The sequence below is a fragment of the Rhea pennata genome, chromosome 25 (genome assembly GCF_028389875.1).
Source record: "Rhea pennata isolate bPtePen1 chromosome 25, bPtePen1.pri, whole genome shotgun sequence".
Classification (NCBI taxonomy): Eukaryota; Metazoa; Chordata; class Aves; order Rheiformes; family Rheidae; genus Rhea; species Rhea pennata.
The window spans coordinates 5,978,457-5,996,537 of NC_084687.1; the positions used below are offsets into that span (position 1 = coordinate 5,978,457).

The 18,081-nt window shown below is 61.3% G+C and overlaps 1 protein-coding gene across 1 annotated transcript in view; it reads left to right on the forward strand.

Annotated features, from left to right (window-relative positions):
- Window positions 1-18,081, forward strand: part of RASSF5 (Ras association domain family member 5) — a gene marked incomplete at its 5' end in the record, with an annotated part of 27,296 nt that continues 9,215 nt past the window's right edge. The window contains 2 exons of the mRNA XM_062594873.1: window positions 1-211; window positions 4,932-5,050. Of these exons, the coding sequence (XP_062450857.1) occupies window positions 1-211; window positions 4,932-5,050 (330 nt within the window). The remainder of the gene's footprint in view (window positions 212-4,931; window positions 5,051-18,081) is intronic.

Genomic DNA, 18,081 nt, shown 5'->3' on the forward strand with positions numbered 1-18,081 from the left:
CCCGGCGGGGCGCGGGCGGCGCGGCGGCTGCGGCGGCGCCCCGGCGGCGCGGCCGCGCGGCTGCTGCCCGACGTGCGCAGCATCTTCGCGGCGCCGCGGGAGGCGGCGGCGGAGCGCGGCCGCGGCCACCGCTTCGTCCTGCGCGCCCTGCGCGGCGGCTGGTGCGACCTGTGCGCCGCGGCGGTGCGGGAGCGCGCCCTGCGCTGCGACTGTGAGTCCTGCCGAGCTGCGCCCTGCCCGCGCCCTGCCCCGCGCTGCCGTCCCGCGCCCTGCCCGCACCCCGCACCGCGCCCTGCCCCGTGCTGCCGTCCCGCGCCCTGCCCGCACCCCGCGCCCTGCCCCGTGCTGCCGTCCCGCGCCCTGCCCGCACCCCGCGCCCTGCCCCGTGCTGCCGTCCCGCACCCTGCCCGCACCCCTAACCCTGTCCTGCGCTGCCGTCCCGCGCCCTGCATCTCTCCAGGTGTTGCTGTCTCGTACCCCGTCCATGTCCTGCACCCTGCCCGGTGCTGCCATCCCCGCCCTGCCCCACTTGCCCCTGCCCAGCAGAGCCACTTCGGCCCCCGCTCGCCTCGCAGCCCCCCTGTGCCATCCCACTCCTCTGCGGAGGATCCCAGGAAGCCGGACAGGGGTCTGGGGGGGTCTGGGATGCTGGAGGAAGGGTCCGGCTGGGGGCCGCTCGCGCAGGGCTGCCTGGTGCGTCTGGGAAACGAAGCTTTTGGGGGCAGCGAGAGGGTTTGCATGAGCTGCGGGCTGTCTGCAGTGAGCGGAGAGGGTTCACGCTGCGGGCGCTCTGCGGCGAGGCGTGAGCTGCCCTGGACAGAGCGCGTTCGCTAGAGGCCTTGCGCCACCGGCGTGGCGGCGTCGGTGCGGACCAGGCTCGCCGAGATAGGTGTTTTACTTGCGTCGGATACGCGCTTCATCCGTGCTCACGGAGGGGATCGGGGTGAGGGCGGCAGGAGCGGAGCCGCCGCTTGTCCTCGGCACCGACGGCGCTGGCCGCCGGTTGGGTTTCGCGGGGAAGTTTGCCGGGTCACCGGGGGCTCCGCCGCCGTTCGGCCTGGGGCCGCACCAGATGGCTGCGTTGCATCGCATTAAGGTTTTAGCGCTGAGCGCAGTTAATTAAGCGTAACCTCGCCGCCGCCTGCGCGGCACAACGTGATGGGAGGACACGTTGGGGCTGGTGAACCTGCTTCGCGCGGCCTCATTTGAAAGGCATAAACGCGCAATAAATAGATGTTTTGGGGGACTTCTCCCCTGGCAAGTTCCTCCCTCCCCCCCATAGTTATATTGAAACAAGACTTAAGAAAATTAACTCTGTTTCACTTTTAATTTCTAAGGAAAAATATTCAGGCTGAGGGAATACTTCTGCCTCCAAATTTTCCCAAGCAGCATTGCTGGGAGGGAGGGAAATGTCCCCGGCAATGCCTGCAGCACCTTCTGCATTTGCGATCATCCCAGTAGTGAACCCTCTTGAAAACGGCCTGAGAGCAGCAGGTCGGGTGCTGTATTTGGATTTTTTTTTGTTTGTTTGTTTCTGCTGCTGGGCAGAGTCGCTGCTTGGTTTTGGCTCACGGCCTGAGGACGCTCAGGTCTTCGCTTGCACCTTTCCGGCCCATTTGCATTTATGCTAGGTCTGGCCAGGGCGGCTGCCGGGTGGCTGGGGACGCTGCCCGCAGCTTCCCACACTTAACGCTTCCGTGTCTGCCCCAGGAGAAGGAAAGGGCTGCGGGGCCGCTGCTGAGCAAGGAGGGGGTTTTGGCCAGGTGGCTTTTGCACAAACCAGAAGTGTGCCAAAATCGCCGCCGTGAGATTCCCCATTCTCGAGCAAAGTGAAGCAATCTTTCCAAGAGTAATTCTGGATGCACCCTCGTGGTTCCTTTTTCAGCACGAAGCCTGGGTGGAAGAGGGGCGGGAGGCTGAGGCCATGCAAGTGCCAGAATAAAGAAAAGCTCGAGGTGCTCTCCCCTCTCCTGGGGGTTTTCTGCAGCGGGTCCCGTTGGAGCCCTTCCCCTCGCGCGCGGGCGAAACCCCCCTCTGCAGGCCTGTTTGCCGAGGACGGAAGCTGGTTGAACACACGCGCTTTCTCCTTGGCGGTTGCAGAGCAAATTGCAATTCTGATGTTACCGGCTCGTGAGCAGGCGTTTGCTCAGGATCGCGGGCGCTTTAGGAGGTGCGGCGGCCGCGGCAGCCGCGGTCCTCGGTCGGACCGGTCGAGGCGGCGGGTTCCCGCGGGGCCGGGGTGCAGCCCGCCCACTGGGGCTCCCTTCCCGGGGCCGGGGGGTGCGGCGCGGGCACGCGTCCTGCCCGCAGCAGCTCTCGGGCCTTGGGAGTCGCGTTTCTCTTAGCTCTGCGACGCCGTCCGGGGCCTGGGGAATGTTTATGGAGAGAGACAGCAGCAGAGGCGCCGAGGCTCGTTTTGCGGGTGGGTCTGGGGGATTTTCCTTTTCTCCCACCCCTTCCTCCCTGGTCCTGTACGTTTAGTCGCGCCTGGTCCAGGTGCAAAGGGGGGCAGTGACGAGGGTCCTGCCAGGGGACGGGGCAGCGGGGCCGAGCCAGGGTTTCTGCTCCGTAGTTGTTTCCCTGCGATGCCTGGGGGGACGTTCGGGAAGTTAGTTACCTTTTATCTTATTCTATGTGCAAATAGCAGGAAGGTCTTGTGCTGGCTGCTGGAAAACCCGGTGCGTTTGTAAGAAGGTGCCCGGACAGAGAGCAGACAGCCGCGACTTAGCGGCTGTAGCGTGACAGGTTTAAACGCGCTGTTGAAGCGATGCCTGTGCCCCCGCACCGTCGCCTGACCCCGGCTGGCAGCGTCTCCGCTGATGGAAAGAGCCGACCTCGGAGCTGTCCGTGGAGCTGGACTCAAATCTAATTAATCTCAGTGTATTCCTTTATTTTAGCATTCAATTAAACTTTGGGGACGTTTTTTCTGGGACTCCAGAAAAGCCTGGTGGAAGAGCAGCCGAGTGCAGAGCGGGTATTGAAAAGAGCCCTCCCAGTGCACGGCGGGCTCCTGCTCTCTCTCCCCGCTCTAATCTCTTCCGTTGGGTTGCTTTATCTTATCAAGTAAAAAGCCCCAGAAATAGAAAGTTTTCCACGGGTAGGAGAGCAAGCCCAGGGATGCACAAGGCCCAAGCTGTGCATTGCCTTGTTGTTCAGGGGGGGAAAAAGAAATCCCAAAAAAGGGACCCCTTGAACGGCGGCGGTGCCGGTGCTTTATCTCGGCGGGAGCAGGCGCAGCTTGCAGCGATGCTCCCGGCGCCTCTCGGTCGCGCTCGGCGCTAGCAGCATGACCGAAGGCAGAGCCGAGGCGGCCGCCTGCTTTGGGCTCGTCACCAAGAGAATACGCAAAATATTCACGCGTTTGCCCGAGTCAAAATGTTGGTCCGCGGGGCTCCGGCTGCTCCGGAGGCCGAGCAGGGAGGCGTTGCTGATCCGAGGTAAGCGTCGGTGCGGGTTGCTCTGCTTCCGCGAGCCGCTTAAGCTGCTGCTCGGGCTGAGAACGGGCGCCGCGACTTGGCTTTGGCCCCCCCGGCTGCACCCGGGTTTGGAGACGAGCGAGAGGCGAAAAGCCGCAGCCGGGCGGGAGCCGCCGCAGCCCGCGGCAGCGGCTCTCGGCGTCCCGCCGCGTGGCCGCGTCCTAGAGCCCCGCTCAGTTTCTAAAATTAGCGCTCCCCGCCCGATACGGAGCGACCGGGTCCGCTCGTAGGCGGCGGCGACTAAGGAGGCGTCGTGCTCTGATCCTGCTGGGAAACGCCTGGCCGGGATGGGCGGCCCGGGGCCAGCCGCGTGCCACGCTCTCCGGGCTCTGCCGCTGCTTTTGCAACCCGGGAATTGCCTTTCCAGCAGCTATTTTTTTGGAGCTGCGACCGGGACCCCATGGCAGGGAGCCCCGGGGGCCCCTTTTCTGTCCTCCCGTTTCGCTGCCGGGGAGGTTTCGGCCGCTCGCCCCCAGCCGGGACGCTGGAGCCGCGGGTGCGGCTGAAGCATCCTCCGACCGGCGCTGCGGGCAAAGACTTGCTGGACGCCCCTGTTAAGGGCCGCTCTGCTGGCATGGAAGGTCGCGCGTTAAAATTACTGTGCAAACGTTCTGCTTACGTCTAATTTAAAAAACAAACACGGGGAAAAAAAAAACAGAAAAGGCCCTTCCTGCTTTCCCCCAGGCTGACTCGAGCAAACCGAGGTAGGACAAGAAAACGCTGGGCAGCTCGAGCTGGGTGGACGTCGGGCTCCTGGCCGGGGCTCGGCTCCCCCGCCGATCCCGGCAGCCTGGGGATGCTCCTCTGCTCCCGCAGACCCGAGGCGCTGGCAAGCAGCGATCCCCGCCGTGCCGGGCGAGGGGCGGCTGCCGGGCCACGGGGCGCGAGCAGCGCTGGGACATTCCTGGGCTCCAGAAGGGACCCCAAATCCCATCTCCGACTGTGCAGTGAACTCTTTTGCCTTGTTTTTAGCATTTATTTATTCCCCCCCCCCCCCCCCCGGTTCAGTGACCGCTGTGGAATTTTGGGCAGTGTAAAAGTAAATCGAACTCTGTCTAACTGGCAGTTAAAAATTAAAGGGATCAGGAAGGTCATTAAAGCTGGAGGAGGCGGTTGGCTGCAGCTGAGAGGGTCTGGAAGAGTCGGGCCGTCGGGAGAAAGGGCTGGCGAGCGGCAGCGCGGTGAACACGCGCGACGCTTGTCCTGGGCTTTGCGGGGTTTTCCGCGCAGTGCCGACCTCGCGCTGGTTAATGTTTCGCAGCCGAGCGGGCCGGCACCCGAAGAAAGCACGTTGTGTAAACCCCGGCCGGCCGGCCGCCGGCGCTGCCCCTCGCCCGGGGGGGGGCGGGGGGGGGGGGGGCTGGCAGGTCCGGTGGTGGATCCGGCGGGCGGGTGCGCGCCGCGGGGCCGCGCTGCCGGGGCCGGCCCGTCACGCCTGTGTCTCTCCCTGCCCAGACTGCAGCTACACGTGCCACCAGGGATGCCGGAGCCGCATCGAGCTGGACTGCCGCCGGCCGGGAGAGCCCCCCAGCCAGCTCTCGCCCGACAGCACCCTGCTGCTGCGCCACAGCCAGGTAGGGCCGGGCTCGGGAGCACATCCTCGTCCGGTGTGGTAGACCCGCGTTTCCTCGAGGACCGGAGACGGGGTGCTTTTATTTTTATTTATTTATTCCCCCCTCCCCCCCGGATGATAAGTTGCCTCTCTTTGGAAGACCTGCGGCCTGGGTGCAGGACCGCCCGCCCGGCACGGCAGAGCGCTGCAGAGGGAGAAGCAAAGGTGGATCCTCCCGCGCCTTGGCAGGATGCGACCCTGCATTTTGCTGGCTTAAGGGCCCTAGTTGAAGGGTTTCGGGGGGATCCAGGCTCCGCCGTCCATGAGGGACGAGCGGTAGTCCCCGCGCCTGCTCCCGAAGTCCTGGCTGTCTAATCTCGCAGGGTCCCGTGGGCTCCGCGGCATCCACAGCGGCCCACGGGCAGCGAGGAGGCTTTCGGCTGGGAAACGCCGCGGCGCGTGCAACGGGGAGCGCGGACAGGATTACGTGGTACCAGGGAAGTTGAGACGCGGATTAGTTGCGTGCTGGAAGCTTAAAACGCCGTGCGAAAACCCGGCAGGATCGGCTCCGTTGAGCGTGGCGGGAGCGGGGCGGCACGGCGCGGGCAGCCCGAGGCTCGGCGGCGGCGCGGGGCGCGTTGGAGGGAGCTCGCCTGCCCCTCGCCTTGCGGAGAGCTGGTGCTTCCCCGCAGGGCCTCGCGGGGGGAGCAGGGAGGCCGGCGGAGCTGCTGAAAACACGGTGGATTCTGGTGCAGCTAAAGGACTTGGGCGGCAGCAGCACGAGGGCAGCCCGGAGCTGCGTGCGGGCGACCGAGCGGGGCTTTGCAGCGTGAGTTTAAGGAGAGAAGAGTGCTTTTGCGGCCGCCTTTGCAGAGCTCGTGGGGCTCCCCCAGGCCGCCGCGCAGCAGGTTCGTTTCTGGCCCGAGCGAGGTGTTGCCGTGCGCGGGAAGCCGCTGATAAAGCAGCAGTTAGCGGCTGCGGCTCTGCCCGCTCTCTGCGGCCCCCAGGAGCCCCTTAGCTCCGAGAAGACGCTCGCCCTGTTGCGGCAGGGATTTGAAAGCCAGCCGGGGCCGTCTGGCTCGCCCGCTCCCGCCTTCAGCCTCCCGGAGAGCCGCAGCCGGCGTCCGCCTGCTCGGGCGCCTTGTGCTCGCGCAGAACTAGAAGTGGGAGACGTGTTTCCTTTAGAAAGGACCGCGGTCGGCATCGGCGCGGGTCGCCGTCGCCGGTGCGCGCTGCCCCGCTCTCCTCCCTTCCCGCGTTCGAACCCGCCGCATCCGACTCCCGAGCAAAAGGACTGAGACCGCAAAAGGCAGCGCGTGCGTCCTTCTTTTCTGGGGTGCTTTTAATCTGGATGGTTATTCTGACTCAAAGGAAAATAATCGGGAAGGAACCAGGATTTGGATAGGATTTGCTTTCTTATAAATTATGCATTAACCGGAATCTGAACAGAATCTCCACCAAGCCCGGAGTCATTTTAGAAACAGTGCGAGGCCGTGTACATATTTGCGTACGTCTCCTTCAAATGTCATTGGGCTTCCCCTCAGCAAAACTAGAAAAGCTTTGAGATATTTTATTTTCTTTTTGGAGAAAGCAGAAAGGCTGGTGCCTTCCTCAAGGTGCTAGAAACAGCCAGCGGGTCGCGGAGGGTTGCAGCGGGAGGCGGGGGGCTGCGCGGCGGCGACGGGTCCTCCCTCCGCGGCCCGGAGCGCTGCCCGACACCGGGACCGTCCGCGGAGGATTTAACACGACTCTTAGACTTGCGTGCCCTGATGGGTAGGGAAAAAACGTCTGGATTGGAGGAGAAAGGCTGGATATTCGAGTTTACTGGATCCGAGCCCCTAAGGCTGAGTGTGCAGCCAAATTCGTGTTGTGTTTCCATTGGCTGAGCAGGTTTTGCCACTTGAAAGGGGAAAGATGAAGGGAAAACAGTATCGATGCTCCACGATGAGACTTACAGGATGCCTGAACACCCTGGGAAGCAAAGGGCGTAGTGGAAACATGGAAACTTAAATTAATAGGTGGCATAGTTGGAAGTCAATAAATCGCATTATCAAATGTAAGCAAAGCAGAGACATCAGAGAAATAACTAGTTTAATATCACGTACTTAAGTGCCGTTACTGTGTAATACTAGGCATTAATATTTTGGGCTTTGATCCAGCAAAGTACTTAAGAGAGTTTTACATCTCGGTCCCAGATTAGCCTCCTTGGGCGCAGGCCAGGCTCCGCCGAAGCTCCTGCGGCCTCGGCTCGAGGGGCCGGGAGCCCTGGCGGCGCGGCGGCTCGAGGGGCCCCGCGAGCGCTGGGGCGAGCGATGGCCCCGTCCAGCGCGAGGAGAGGAGAGGCCGTGCGGGCCGGGGCCGGGTGCCGCCGCTCTCGCCGCGGGACCGGCGCTTTGCAGCGAGAAGTGAGCCGGGAAAGGGACGTGGAGGGGTTAACGTGAGAGCACACCTGGAGGTGAGTTCTAACTCTCCGTAGCTTGAAAACTGCTTCCTTCCTCCTGATTTTAAACCTCTTCCGTGGTTTTACAGCTCTCCATCGTACCTACGTTATTCTGGCCCTTCCTCGCCAGCTCCGTGGGCAGCAGCCTGTTTTTCCCTCTAGCCCATATCGCTCTTCTCTGCAGCTCTCGTAATTCTGTTTTCTCTCCTGGATGGGCAGGCCAGGTCGTGCATGAAGTGTGGGCACAGGAGGGATTTATTTGGTGGGATAACGTTTTCCGGCTCCGTTGGCTCTTCCTTTCCTACGTAACTCTGCCCGGTCTTGCTGCGGCGTTGGCGGCCGCTGAGCGTTGCGGTGCGAGCGCTTAAAAATCGCCTGGGCTTAAACTGATCCCGAAGTCTGTAAGGAGCGTTGGGAAACGAAAGCGCGTGTCAGCACGACGCAAAGTAGGGAAAATAGGGCTGTGAACCGGGGCCTGTTTTAACGTTCTTCCCTCTTGTGGAGGCGCTGGACTGGGCCCCCGCTGGTGAGAAATCACGCGAGCCGGAGGACCTGCGCTGCGGAGGAGAGCAAAAATGCATTCCCTGGCTGTGAAGTTTCTAAATATTTGTAGCTCAAGAACAGCTACAAAGAAGGCTCGAGTTTCCTACTTGCTTGCCTCTGCCCTGCTTTGCAGATGAACTTCTTGCACTTATTTTATTTGGCGAGTTGGGGGTGGGGGGAGGGGGGACTCATCCTGAAATTCGAAGAATTCTCCATGGCTTTTTCTATTAATATCTTAGCGTTCAAGCAGTTCCTTAACTGCAAAGTAGCTTTCAGCGTAAGGTGCTAGGCTTTTTCGTTAGCCCCCTCGACCTTGCCGGGATGCACTCGTGTTTTCCGGGCGGGAGGGGTGCAACGGGGCCCGCGCCGGGGCGTTGCACCCCGCGCCCAGCCGGGATCTGCAGCCTTTCCGTGCAAATCCCCGCGGGAACGCTGGCGAGGGCGCCGAAGCGGCGAAGGTCGCGGGTGGCTTGAAGCGTGCCCCGGGAGATGCGCAGGGGGAGGCGGTGGGACAGGTCGGCTCGGCGCCGGGCGAGGTTTTGCAGCCCGAACGGGGCTGGGGCGGCCGCCGCCGGGGTCCCCGCAGCCGGTGCGGGGCGCGCGGCCGAGCGGGGAGGGGGGCTCGGCGGAGGGGAAGCAGCGGTGGCGGGCGAGCGAGGGGGCAGAAACGCAGCCCCCGGGGACGAGGCCGGGCTCGCCGCGGGCCCTGGGCGCGGAGCGGTGCGAGAGGAAGTCGCTGGGGCCGCGGGGCGCAGGGAGGGCGCAGGAAGGGGGAGGCGATGCCGCGCCGGCGCCCGGCGCCGCGCTGCGCACCGGCAGCGGGCTGAGCCGAGGCGGGCAGCGGCCGCCGCGCCGGCGGAGGAGGAGAGGGAAGGGTTACCCGGCGGGGCTGGCTTGCGAAGAGCAGCAGCTCGGCGCGCGCCGGGTGATGCACAGGCGGAGCCGGTGCGGATAAGCGGAGGATGTGAGAGGAGCTGGGGGAAGCAGCCGGTGCTCGGCTCCGACGGTCGCCGGCCCCCCGCCCGCCCGCAGCCCCTCGCCTTAGATGACCATCGGCAGCAGCATGAGCAGCGGGTACTGCAGCCTGGATGAGGATCTCGAGGATTGCTTTTTCACAGCGAAAACCTCCTTCTTCCGGAGCGCGCAGAGCAAAATCCCTGCAAAGGTAACGGCTCCGCGCCGTCGCGAGGCGGAGGGACCGCCGGTGCCGGGGCAGATGCCGGTCTCGGTGCACGTTCGCTCGCGGCTGGGGCCGGGCTTGCAGCGCGCCGTCGGCGGGGGCTCGGCGCTGCCTGCCGCCCCGCGGGCTCCGCGTCCTGCTGCAGGTCTCCTCAGCCCCGGCTCACCCTCGCGCGTGCCAGGTTGTGTCCCCCTCCCACCCCCCCCCCCCCAAACCACCCCCACCCCAGCAGGACCAAGCTGTGCAGGTGTCGCTCAAAATGCTGCTTTTCCCCACGGCTTTGGGGAGCAGGCTGCGGCCCCGAGAGCCCGCGTGGAGGCCAGCTCCCGCGCTGACCCGGGCATCCGCCTCCGGCAAGGCTGGAAACGGCGCTTCCGAGGTCGGCAGCAAGATGGGAGAGTCGTGGGGCTAAAGCCACCTGCAGGCACGCGAACATGGTGGCGGCCGCTCGTCCCGGGGCACGAGGCGACGCTTCGCCTCCGGGACGGGGTTTCTCTAACGCCGCCAGCGCCCTGGGCCGCTTCCCGCTGCTGAGCGTTTATTTAAAAAAAAACAAAGCAAAAGAGCACCCTGAACTCCGGTTCGCCGGCCCGAGCTGGGGCGTAAAAGGAGAAGGAGAGAAGAAACCATTGCGGAAGTAGAGGTTTTGCTCAGGAAGAAGCACGGTGACGCGCCGAGGAGGAAACGTCGCCGGGGAGCGGGGCGCCGAGCCGCGCTCGGAGCCGGGGGCCCCGGCCTGCCCCGCCGCCCCCCGAGAAATCCCCCCCTCGCCCGAGCAGCAGCGAGGGCCACGGCCGGGGCCGCTGCCGGCGCGGGCGCTCGGGGTTCGGCCTCTCTGCGGCCGGGCTCGGGCGCCAGCCATTGGCAGGGGCGCCGGGAAGAATTTTAGTTAATTTTATTTATTTTTTAAGAAACGCTCCCTCGGGTTTAACGCGGGATATTCCCTGTTAGCCACCAGCTCCCGCTTGCTATGAATAGCCAAGACGCACCGCCGGCTTCTAAATGTCACTTGATGATTCATGCGTGTAGGAGATGTGGAAGCCCACGGCGTGAGCGCGCCGTACCGCGCGCCCAGCTCCTTTCCGAGCCCTCTCCCCTCGAGTCAGGGCGCTGCGGGTCCCTTAGCTGCCTTTCAGAAGGAGCCCGACCGCGCGGTGCCCCGCGAAGCCTCGGCGCGGTGCCGGGGCCGCCGGCGGGCGGTTGTCTGGGGAGGAAACGGTTCCTGTGCTTGGGAGGGGGAAGCAAAAACCTTTGCTACCCAGCGAGTGACGTGGCGCAAGAGGTCCCGCGCGTGGAGGTGGGTCTCCGCTGGCCGGCGTCTCCGCTTGGCGGTGGAGGTTGCTCCTGGCCTTGGTGGTGTCGGGGCTGAGCTCCCGGTGCTGCAGGTCCTGCAGGCAAGCTTTAGGGACCCTGAAGCGCGCAGGTGAGGCGGGCTCGAGCCCTGGAAGGGGCGGCCACCGAGCGTGGCGCGAGGAGCAGGTCTGGGAGGCACACCGTGGCCAAGCGACGGCTGTGTCGGGCGGCCGCCCCGCGCTGGGGAGCATCCCCCCGGGAAGCACGCGTCCAGGAGAGCAGCTAGCACAGCAGAGGGACTTAGAGCCCCCCTAACTTTTTTTTTCTTTTTGCTTTGCATCTTACTCTTCTAGAACAATTTTATTAAATGCGGAACGTTTCCACAGCCACGGTTTGTGAAACGCCTACCTTCGGCAGCAGTTTTGCATTTCAGCTACTTAGAGAATTATCTGCTCGTGGCCGTACGCAGTAAACATTGTCTCAGATCCAAAGTCTGATTAACCTGCCAGGTACACTTGGGAATGGCCGTGTTTGTCCATCTGTAGATGTGCAGGAATGATTCCCCAGTCCAGGATGCAAAGTGTGGTGAGTGCTTCAGCAATGCCGGCTGCCTTCTGGCATTGCCTGTCCTGCAGAGCCAGCGTCCCTTGCCTCCATGGCGATGTCCTCAGCTGGAAAGGAATAAACTAAATGCAGAGAACTTGGGGATTCACATCCTAAAGGCTCAGAAAACAAATGGGGCTTCGCCAGCTGGCCAGCTCGCAGGTCCATTGCTTGGTCACAGAGTCCCTGGTGACACAGGCCAAACTCCAGTACTCTTTGGTGCCTTGGAGGGCTGCAACGTGCAGCCCTGGCCACCGAGGAGCACCAGGGCGATTCCCTGCCCGCAAGGGGCCAGCGATGAGGGGTAGCGACACAGGCAGTGTGGGAGATTCGTTTCTTGGCACTGGTTCTAAAAATAGCGATGCTGTTTTTGCAAGGTGGGGCAGTGGAAATGTGCCCTTGGGAGGTGCAGCTGGGCTGAGACTTCAGCAGCTCTGGAGTAACCAAGCAAGCAATTTCTTTCTCTGGTAAAAAGAGGAAAGATGTTAAGTCTTGTTGAGGTGTTTGCCATGGAGATCTGCAGAGCTGTGTTGCTATGCTACCAGGTAACGCGGCTGTGCTGGGGCTTGCTCCTGGGTTCCCAGCAGAGATCACCATGCTTGGTGCACAGCTGCAGGCTGTGAGCAGCACGCCGGGCCAGGAGCTGGAATACAGCCTCTGCTGTCACACTTGCCTGATCTTGGACAAGCAGAGCCAGTGAGTGATAGCATGGCTTCCTCTCTGGCCATGTGTCTGTTTTCTCTTTTTGCTGTAAGGTCTGCAGGGCAGGAGCCACCCCTTGCTAACAGGGCATCAGATGGTGTTTCTTGTGACGGTATCTCCATCCTTGGAGAGTCTCAAAGCCTGCTGGATATGTCTTGAGCAACTGGCTCTAAAAGACACTGCTTTGAGCAGGAAAGTAGATGATCTCCAGAGGTCCCTTCTGACCTCAACCCTTCTGCAATTCTGAGAGAAACCTCTTGTCTCAGAGGCTTGCCAAAAAGCTGGTGTCTTCATCCCTGCGTTCCTCTAGCATATGTGCCAGTGTATTAAGGCAGGTGGGAGAGCAATGGAAGTAGCCCCCAAAGATGGTTGCTGTGCACTGTCCTCATGAAACTATAGACCTGAAGCTCTCTTCGCAGAGCTTGGACATAGGGCAGGCAGAGGGAGAAGGACCAGGAGCCCCACCAGGCACAGGCCTGCATGGTCCTCTCCTCCTGCAGGGGGGTGATGGGCCTGTGTGTAGCTGGCTCCTCTTTTCTGACTGTATTTCTTTCCATTTTTGCTGGATCCAGGCAGCCCACTCTTATTATCCCTGTTGTGTGGGGAAGATTATATCAAATGAACATTAGGACTTGATGGTGTCTGGAACATCTCATTGATTTTTAACTAAACAAAGTGTTGGCTTAAGAATTCACTGGTTGTTCTACACGGCATCTGTGCTGCTTTATGGGTTGCAAATAACCAGCAGGCGTTTGCTCTGTTAGGAAGGCAGAGAGACCATCGCTCTGTGCTGTGCAGCGCACTGTGCAGTGCAATGCTCCATCAGCCTGTGGTGGCTGAGCCGGGACACCAGTGCAGGGTCCTGTCCTCTGCCCATCTTAGCTCCTTGGTTACATGCTGCTCTTCACCAAAGGCGCGTCAGAGCATGGAGTGATTTATAGAGATCAACTACTATCAGGCTTTGCTTTTTAAGCCTTGCAAAGCCATGACTCCGGTGTCCAGAGCAGGGAAGAGCACTCCAGAAGAGTGGGAATGGTGTGGAAGTGGGCACCAAGCTGGAAGTGGGGCCAGCTGCACTGTGGGAGAGCTCTCTGGCCAAGGACCCTTCAGCCCTAAGCCTTTGCGTTCAAGGCAGAGCTTCTCCTGGCTTTGTACAGCGGGGATCAGCTCCCAGATGGCCAGGCCTCAGGACCAGAGGTCTTGTCTGATGTAGCCCAGCCTCTGATACAGGCCAGAGCATCTCGCCAGACAGGTCTTTGAAGACGGGAATGTGTTTTGTTTCCATGTTCCTACCCCTCTCCCCTGTCGCTGTGTCCCTGTGTGGCGATGGGGCAGAGGCCCTGGTCCACCTGGGACTGCTCCAGCCCAGGTCCCCGCGGAAATGGTGTTCCTAGGGGCAGCGTTCCCTCCCGTCAGGCACTTTTGAGCAGAGATGTGGCAAGCAAAAGCTGTTTCTAAGTGAAATCTCCATGGAAATCAAAACATCTGAGCCCGTCTCCACTTGCCCGTAACCCGTTCCCCGCTGCAGACTGCAAGCGCGTGGGATGAAGGGGAAGGTGCTGCATGTGCCGCGGTAGGAGCACGACTGCGGCAGTGCAGAAGGGTCCCCGTCCCGCTGCCGGATCCTCGGTGGCACGGTTGGCTCCCCTGGCCCTTCCCCGCGTCCCAGGCCCCTGGGCGCGTATTTAGGACAACCCCTCCCTGTTGGAACTGAGTTTGCATTTCTGAGCTGTTGGTTAGCATTTCTGGCTTGCAGCTTGAGGCTTTCATCACTTTCTCTGGTCCCCGAGCCGTGGTGGGGTGATGGTCACAGGGCGGGAGCTGGTGGAAGGCCCCGTGTGTCCATCACCAGGTCTGCGCAGAGCAGAGGTAGGGCACTTGGACAAACTTCTCCACGTTGTGTCTTCTGTGGCTTTAAAACAAATCTTTCTCTCTGTTAATAAGTGGAAGAATTGAGCGCTGCTGCCCTGGGGCGTTAAATCCCTTCAGAAGAGGTCTTCAAAATACGCATGCAATCTGAGCGTTGGAGCCAAACGATGAGATGGGGCTGCGTTCTTGGGAGTGTGAACTGTCACAGCATTGCTGCTTTGAATGGAGATGGACCTGTGCCCGAGCATGCCACAGGAGGACTTGGCCCATTCACTCTCTGGTTAAGGTGATCTTTGCCAAGAATGCTGTGATGCTGCGCCAAATCCATCTTTGCAGTTCTGCAGTTCAAATTCATTAACTAATTAGCTGTTGCTGGAAACTTGCTATGAGAGAAGGGCTGGGGAGAGGTCTCCAGGGTGTCTGGTTCCTACGTGCGTGGAAGTGCTCCTTGCCCAGTGGAGCCTGCAGGCCACAGTCGCCAGGAAGGGTGGTGGAGGAGACATCGAGGATGTTGGTGGGCCCTGGGTAGGGCAGTGGCCCTTTCTGCGGGTGGCAAAGTTTGCCCTTGGCAGCCTGTGTCCTGCAGCCATAAATGTCCCTGTCTTGGAGGCCCGCGCATGCCCAGGAGCTCTGGGGAGATGCCTTCCCGAGCCGCGAGCTGCCAGCTCCTCTGCTCCGTGGCAGTGGTCGGAAAGCTCGGGAGCTCCTCCCGGGGCTGTTACTGCCCGCGGCGAGGCGAGCCGTGGGGAGGAACTGCTGCCCGTGCTTGCATGTTTATTCATTTATTTTAAACGCGGGGGTTGACTTTTGCAAAACGAGAGGCTGCGAGAGGAAAGGTCCTCAGCTGGGGATGGAGCGCATCTCTCCGGGCGTTGCGCGCCCGTAAATACCGCAGTGGCCAGATGAGGCTGACGCCCGAGGGCTGCTCCTTACAACCGAGAAATAACTCGGGTTAGGAGCGGCCGAGAAAGAGACCCGCGCTCGCGGCAGGCCGCGCTGCTCGGCCGGGGAAGGAGCTCCCCGCTCTGCACCGGTGCAGCCGCGTCGTCGCGCCTCGGCCGCTGCCCCGCGAACCTGCTTTCAGGCAGCTTCGGGGGGGAGCGTGAGTCTCGCCCGCCGCGGTTAGGCAATGCCGCCGCGCCTGCGTCGCTGCAGCGCTTCCCGTCGGCCCCTTAGCTGGGGCTGCCCCTCGCGCCGGGAGGGCCGCGGCCGCCGGCGCAGGCGGGGAGGGTCCGGCGAGTTGTTTTGCACGCAGCGCGTTTCATCCTGTCCCCGTACGAACAGGAAATGTGGCAACGGCTTATGGTTAAGAGCTTCTGTTTTTCCGCCGTCAGCCCGGGTTGCATATTCTGCACCAGCAGCTCTGCAAACCGCAGGCCTGCGTAGAGCTGCGAGGAGCAGCGGCTCCGGCAGTGCCGCAGGAAAAGCAGCGCTCTTCTCTCCAGGCGGCGGCTGCCTGTCCCCCGCGTGGTCCCCCTGTCCTCCGAGGCTGGGAATGACGTCCCTGCCGAGTTTCCCCTGCCCTGGCCACGCTGGCGGTGGCAGCGGCATGACGAAGGTGTGCAACGTCGGCGCCGTGGCCGAGAGCCGCCCTGCAGCGCCGCGCTGCTTCCAGCACGGCTTTTCCCACCCGAGTTTGTTCCCTTCGGTTCAAACCGCGGTGCCAGGCGGGCGCCTTGCTGCGTGGCAGGAGAGCGTGCGAGGTCTCTTCTCCTGGCGTCTGAGCCTGCGAGGAGGAGGCGAGCTGCGCGCGGCGGCCGATGCCGTCCGAGCGGAGCTGCTCCCGCTGGGGCAGAAGGGAGAAACTTTTTCCGTTTGCTAGTACAAGCTGGTTGCTCTCTGCATACCCGAAATTGTTTTCTGCAATGGAAACAGTTAAACCATCTGTTACTAACACTGGGAGCTTAATAAAAGCAAATTAATTCCGTACCAGATGCAAGATGACTTGTAAAGTGACCCCAAGAGAGCATAACGTGGCTGTCGAAACCCATGCTCGCCCTGCTGTCGTAACGCAGGGTTTGGGTTTCTCTTTCAATTACAGCTGCACGTGGAAAGGGAAGGAACAACCTGTTATCCGTAACTGTGGGCTGTGCGATCTTCTGCATGGTTGGAGCTGTGATAGCCAGGGATGAGAATCCGATTTTCTGCGGTTATCTTTATTTCGAGGCCGGCTCTCGGCAGCGGCTGAGCGTGGATGCGGGGCGCCGACGCCGCTGCCCAGGCCGTGCTGCTGCCGCGCGCCCGCGCGTAGCCCGTCCCGAGCTCTGGATACCTCGGCGTATGCTTCAGTCAAGCAAATGGATGTGATAAATAGATTAATTACGTGCAGTGATTTTTTCCTCATATGTTTTCACAGATCCTCGTCTTACTTATTCTCTAAGTATCAAAAATGAAGAAAATGAGGTTGGGAGAAAGGACCAAGCGGCTAGTGCTGAGCAGGGCTGCGAGTGCACCCTTGGGAAGAGTTACTGGGTGCCCTTCTCGTGCCACGTGCTCCGTGTTGGGGAGCTAAAATCTGGTTTTAAAATGTACAGAGCAAGTGCTTGGAAGGGTGGCCTGAGAGAGACACCCCATCTCTACCTGCACGCGGGTTTTCCTCTCCTGAAGCAGCCCGTTGAGATCAGTGAACCCGAAGCGCACAAGGTGCAGGAGGTTGCCTCTGCCATTTTGGCCTCAAAGGCTGCGGTTTCTCGAGTCGCTCCGGGCTGCCGTTTACACGGTTCTTCACTGCTGATGGTCCGTGGTCTGCAATTACGCACGGTGCCTTGGTGCCCGTGCTCAGGGCGCGGGAGTCGAGGGAGCTCAGACTCCACGGAGCAGGTGAAAGCAGGACGACGTGCAAAAGGAGGTAGCTTTAATGGGGCCCCGATGCGAGATCGGCTCCCGGGGAGGGATCCAGCCGAGCCCTTGGCTGTTTGTGGCTCTTGAGAACAAAACTAAACGTGTGCCAGCAGCAGGGCAGTGTCGGCATGGGGGTTTTGCGCTGTTGGAGTGCAGAGGAGGCTTCTTCGGCAAAGCTCTGCAGCCCAGTGTCCGAGCTGGCACCGCGCCGGAGGAATAAGAGCATTTTGCAAGGGAGGGCTGGGGGACCCGGGGGGGCCCGGGGCTGGTACAGTGCGCATTAGCATCTGCCTCGGGCCGGGCGCCTCGCCAGCGCTCCTGCGTTGCTCTGCTCTTCCTCCATGGAAACCAAGCAGCATCAGGCTAAGAGTCGCTCAAAAAGCCCTTAATTGCCGGCACGTGTTTTTCTCTGCTGGAAACATCACAACAGGGGAGGGACTTGCCCGAACAGAGACACAAATTGCAATGCCAGAGACCAGCCTGGCCAGCCTGGCTTGTCTGGAGCGATGCGGCCCGTGTGGGTTGTGTCCGTGTGCCGGCGCAGCATGCGCTGCCCGCGGGACTGTCCCCGTGTAGCTGCGAGGCTTGCTCAGACGATGGGAACTGCGTTATCTGGCCTCTGCGAGGGCTCTTGGTTTTGGCTGAGGCTCGCGGAGGTGCTGATGCTGCCTGGCCCGGTGCGACGTGGACGACGGCCCCGCGCCCACCAGCTTGCCGGCGGGTGCGAGGCCTCTGGGCAGGGGCCAAATAAGCTGTGCCCGACTCCTGTTGCTGCCAAATACTTGACTTGCAGGGAGACAGGGCTTCCAAGTGCACATCTTCCAGTAACGTCAAGTGGTTTTTTTTTCTTTTCCCCCGATTTCCCCCTTACCCTTCCTGTGTCGGCCAAGCGCCTGAGTGCAGCCATTTGAAAGGAATTGCAGCCAATGGATTGCTAAGGAGCATGTGCCTAGGGACTGTCACAAAGCAGCAGACTGAAACTGCGATTTTGATAAGTGGGTGTTTATGTGCAATTCCTTAAAAAAAAAAATTAAAGCCACTTTGCTGTGGTATTTAAAGGTAGCGAACAAGAAAGACTGAGTAATGCAATGTTAAAGTGTTCTTCCATTGGTTTGTGGTGACAGAGCTGTATTTCGAGACGTCTTGTATGGTTTGCCAGGCACAAATAGAAATTCTGCAATCTTGCTTGGGATTTCCCTGCATCCTAAAACCAGCCTTGGGAGCCCACGAATGAATGGAGAAGTCTCGAAGTCCCAAGATCGGATTCCTCCACTGTCTCGCCAGATTGCAGCTGGGATTTTTGGTCGCCCTTTGCTTGATTCTCTTTCTAAAAGAAATATCATGGGTAGCCTGAGGCAACACCGTCTTGTTTACAGGCTGCCGGGTCCTCGTCTCCCATGCTCCGGGGTTCGGCCAGTCCTGCTCTGCCCCTTGCTCCTCGCTGGAGCTGTTTTGGTGGAGCAGGCAGTTTGCCCCGCACCGTCCCCACGGGTCCCTGCAGAGCGCCCGGGCGCCGCGCGTTGGGAGACAGGCTCGTTCCCGTGGTTGCTTTTTGCTTGGCAGTTGCAGTTTTCCTTTTAAG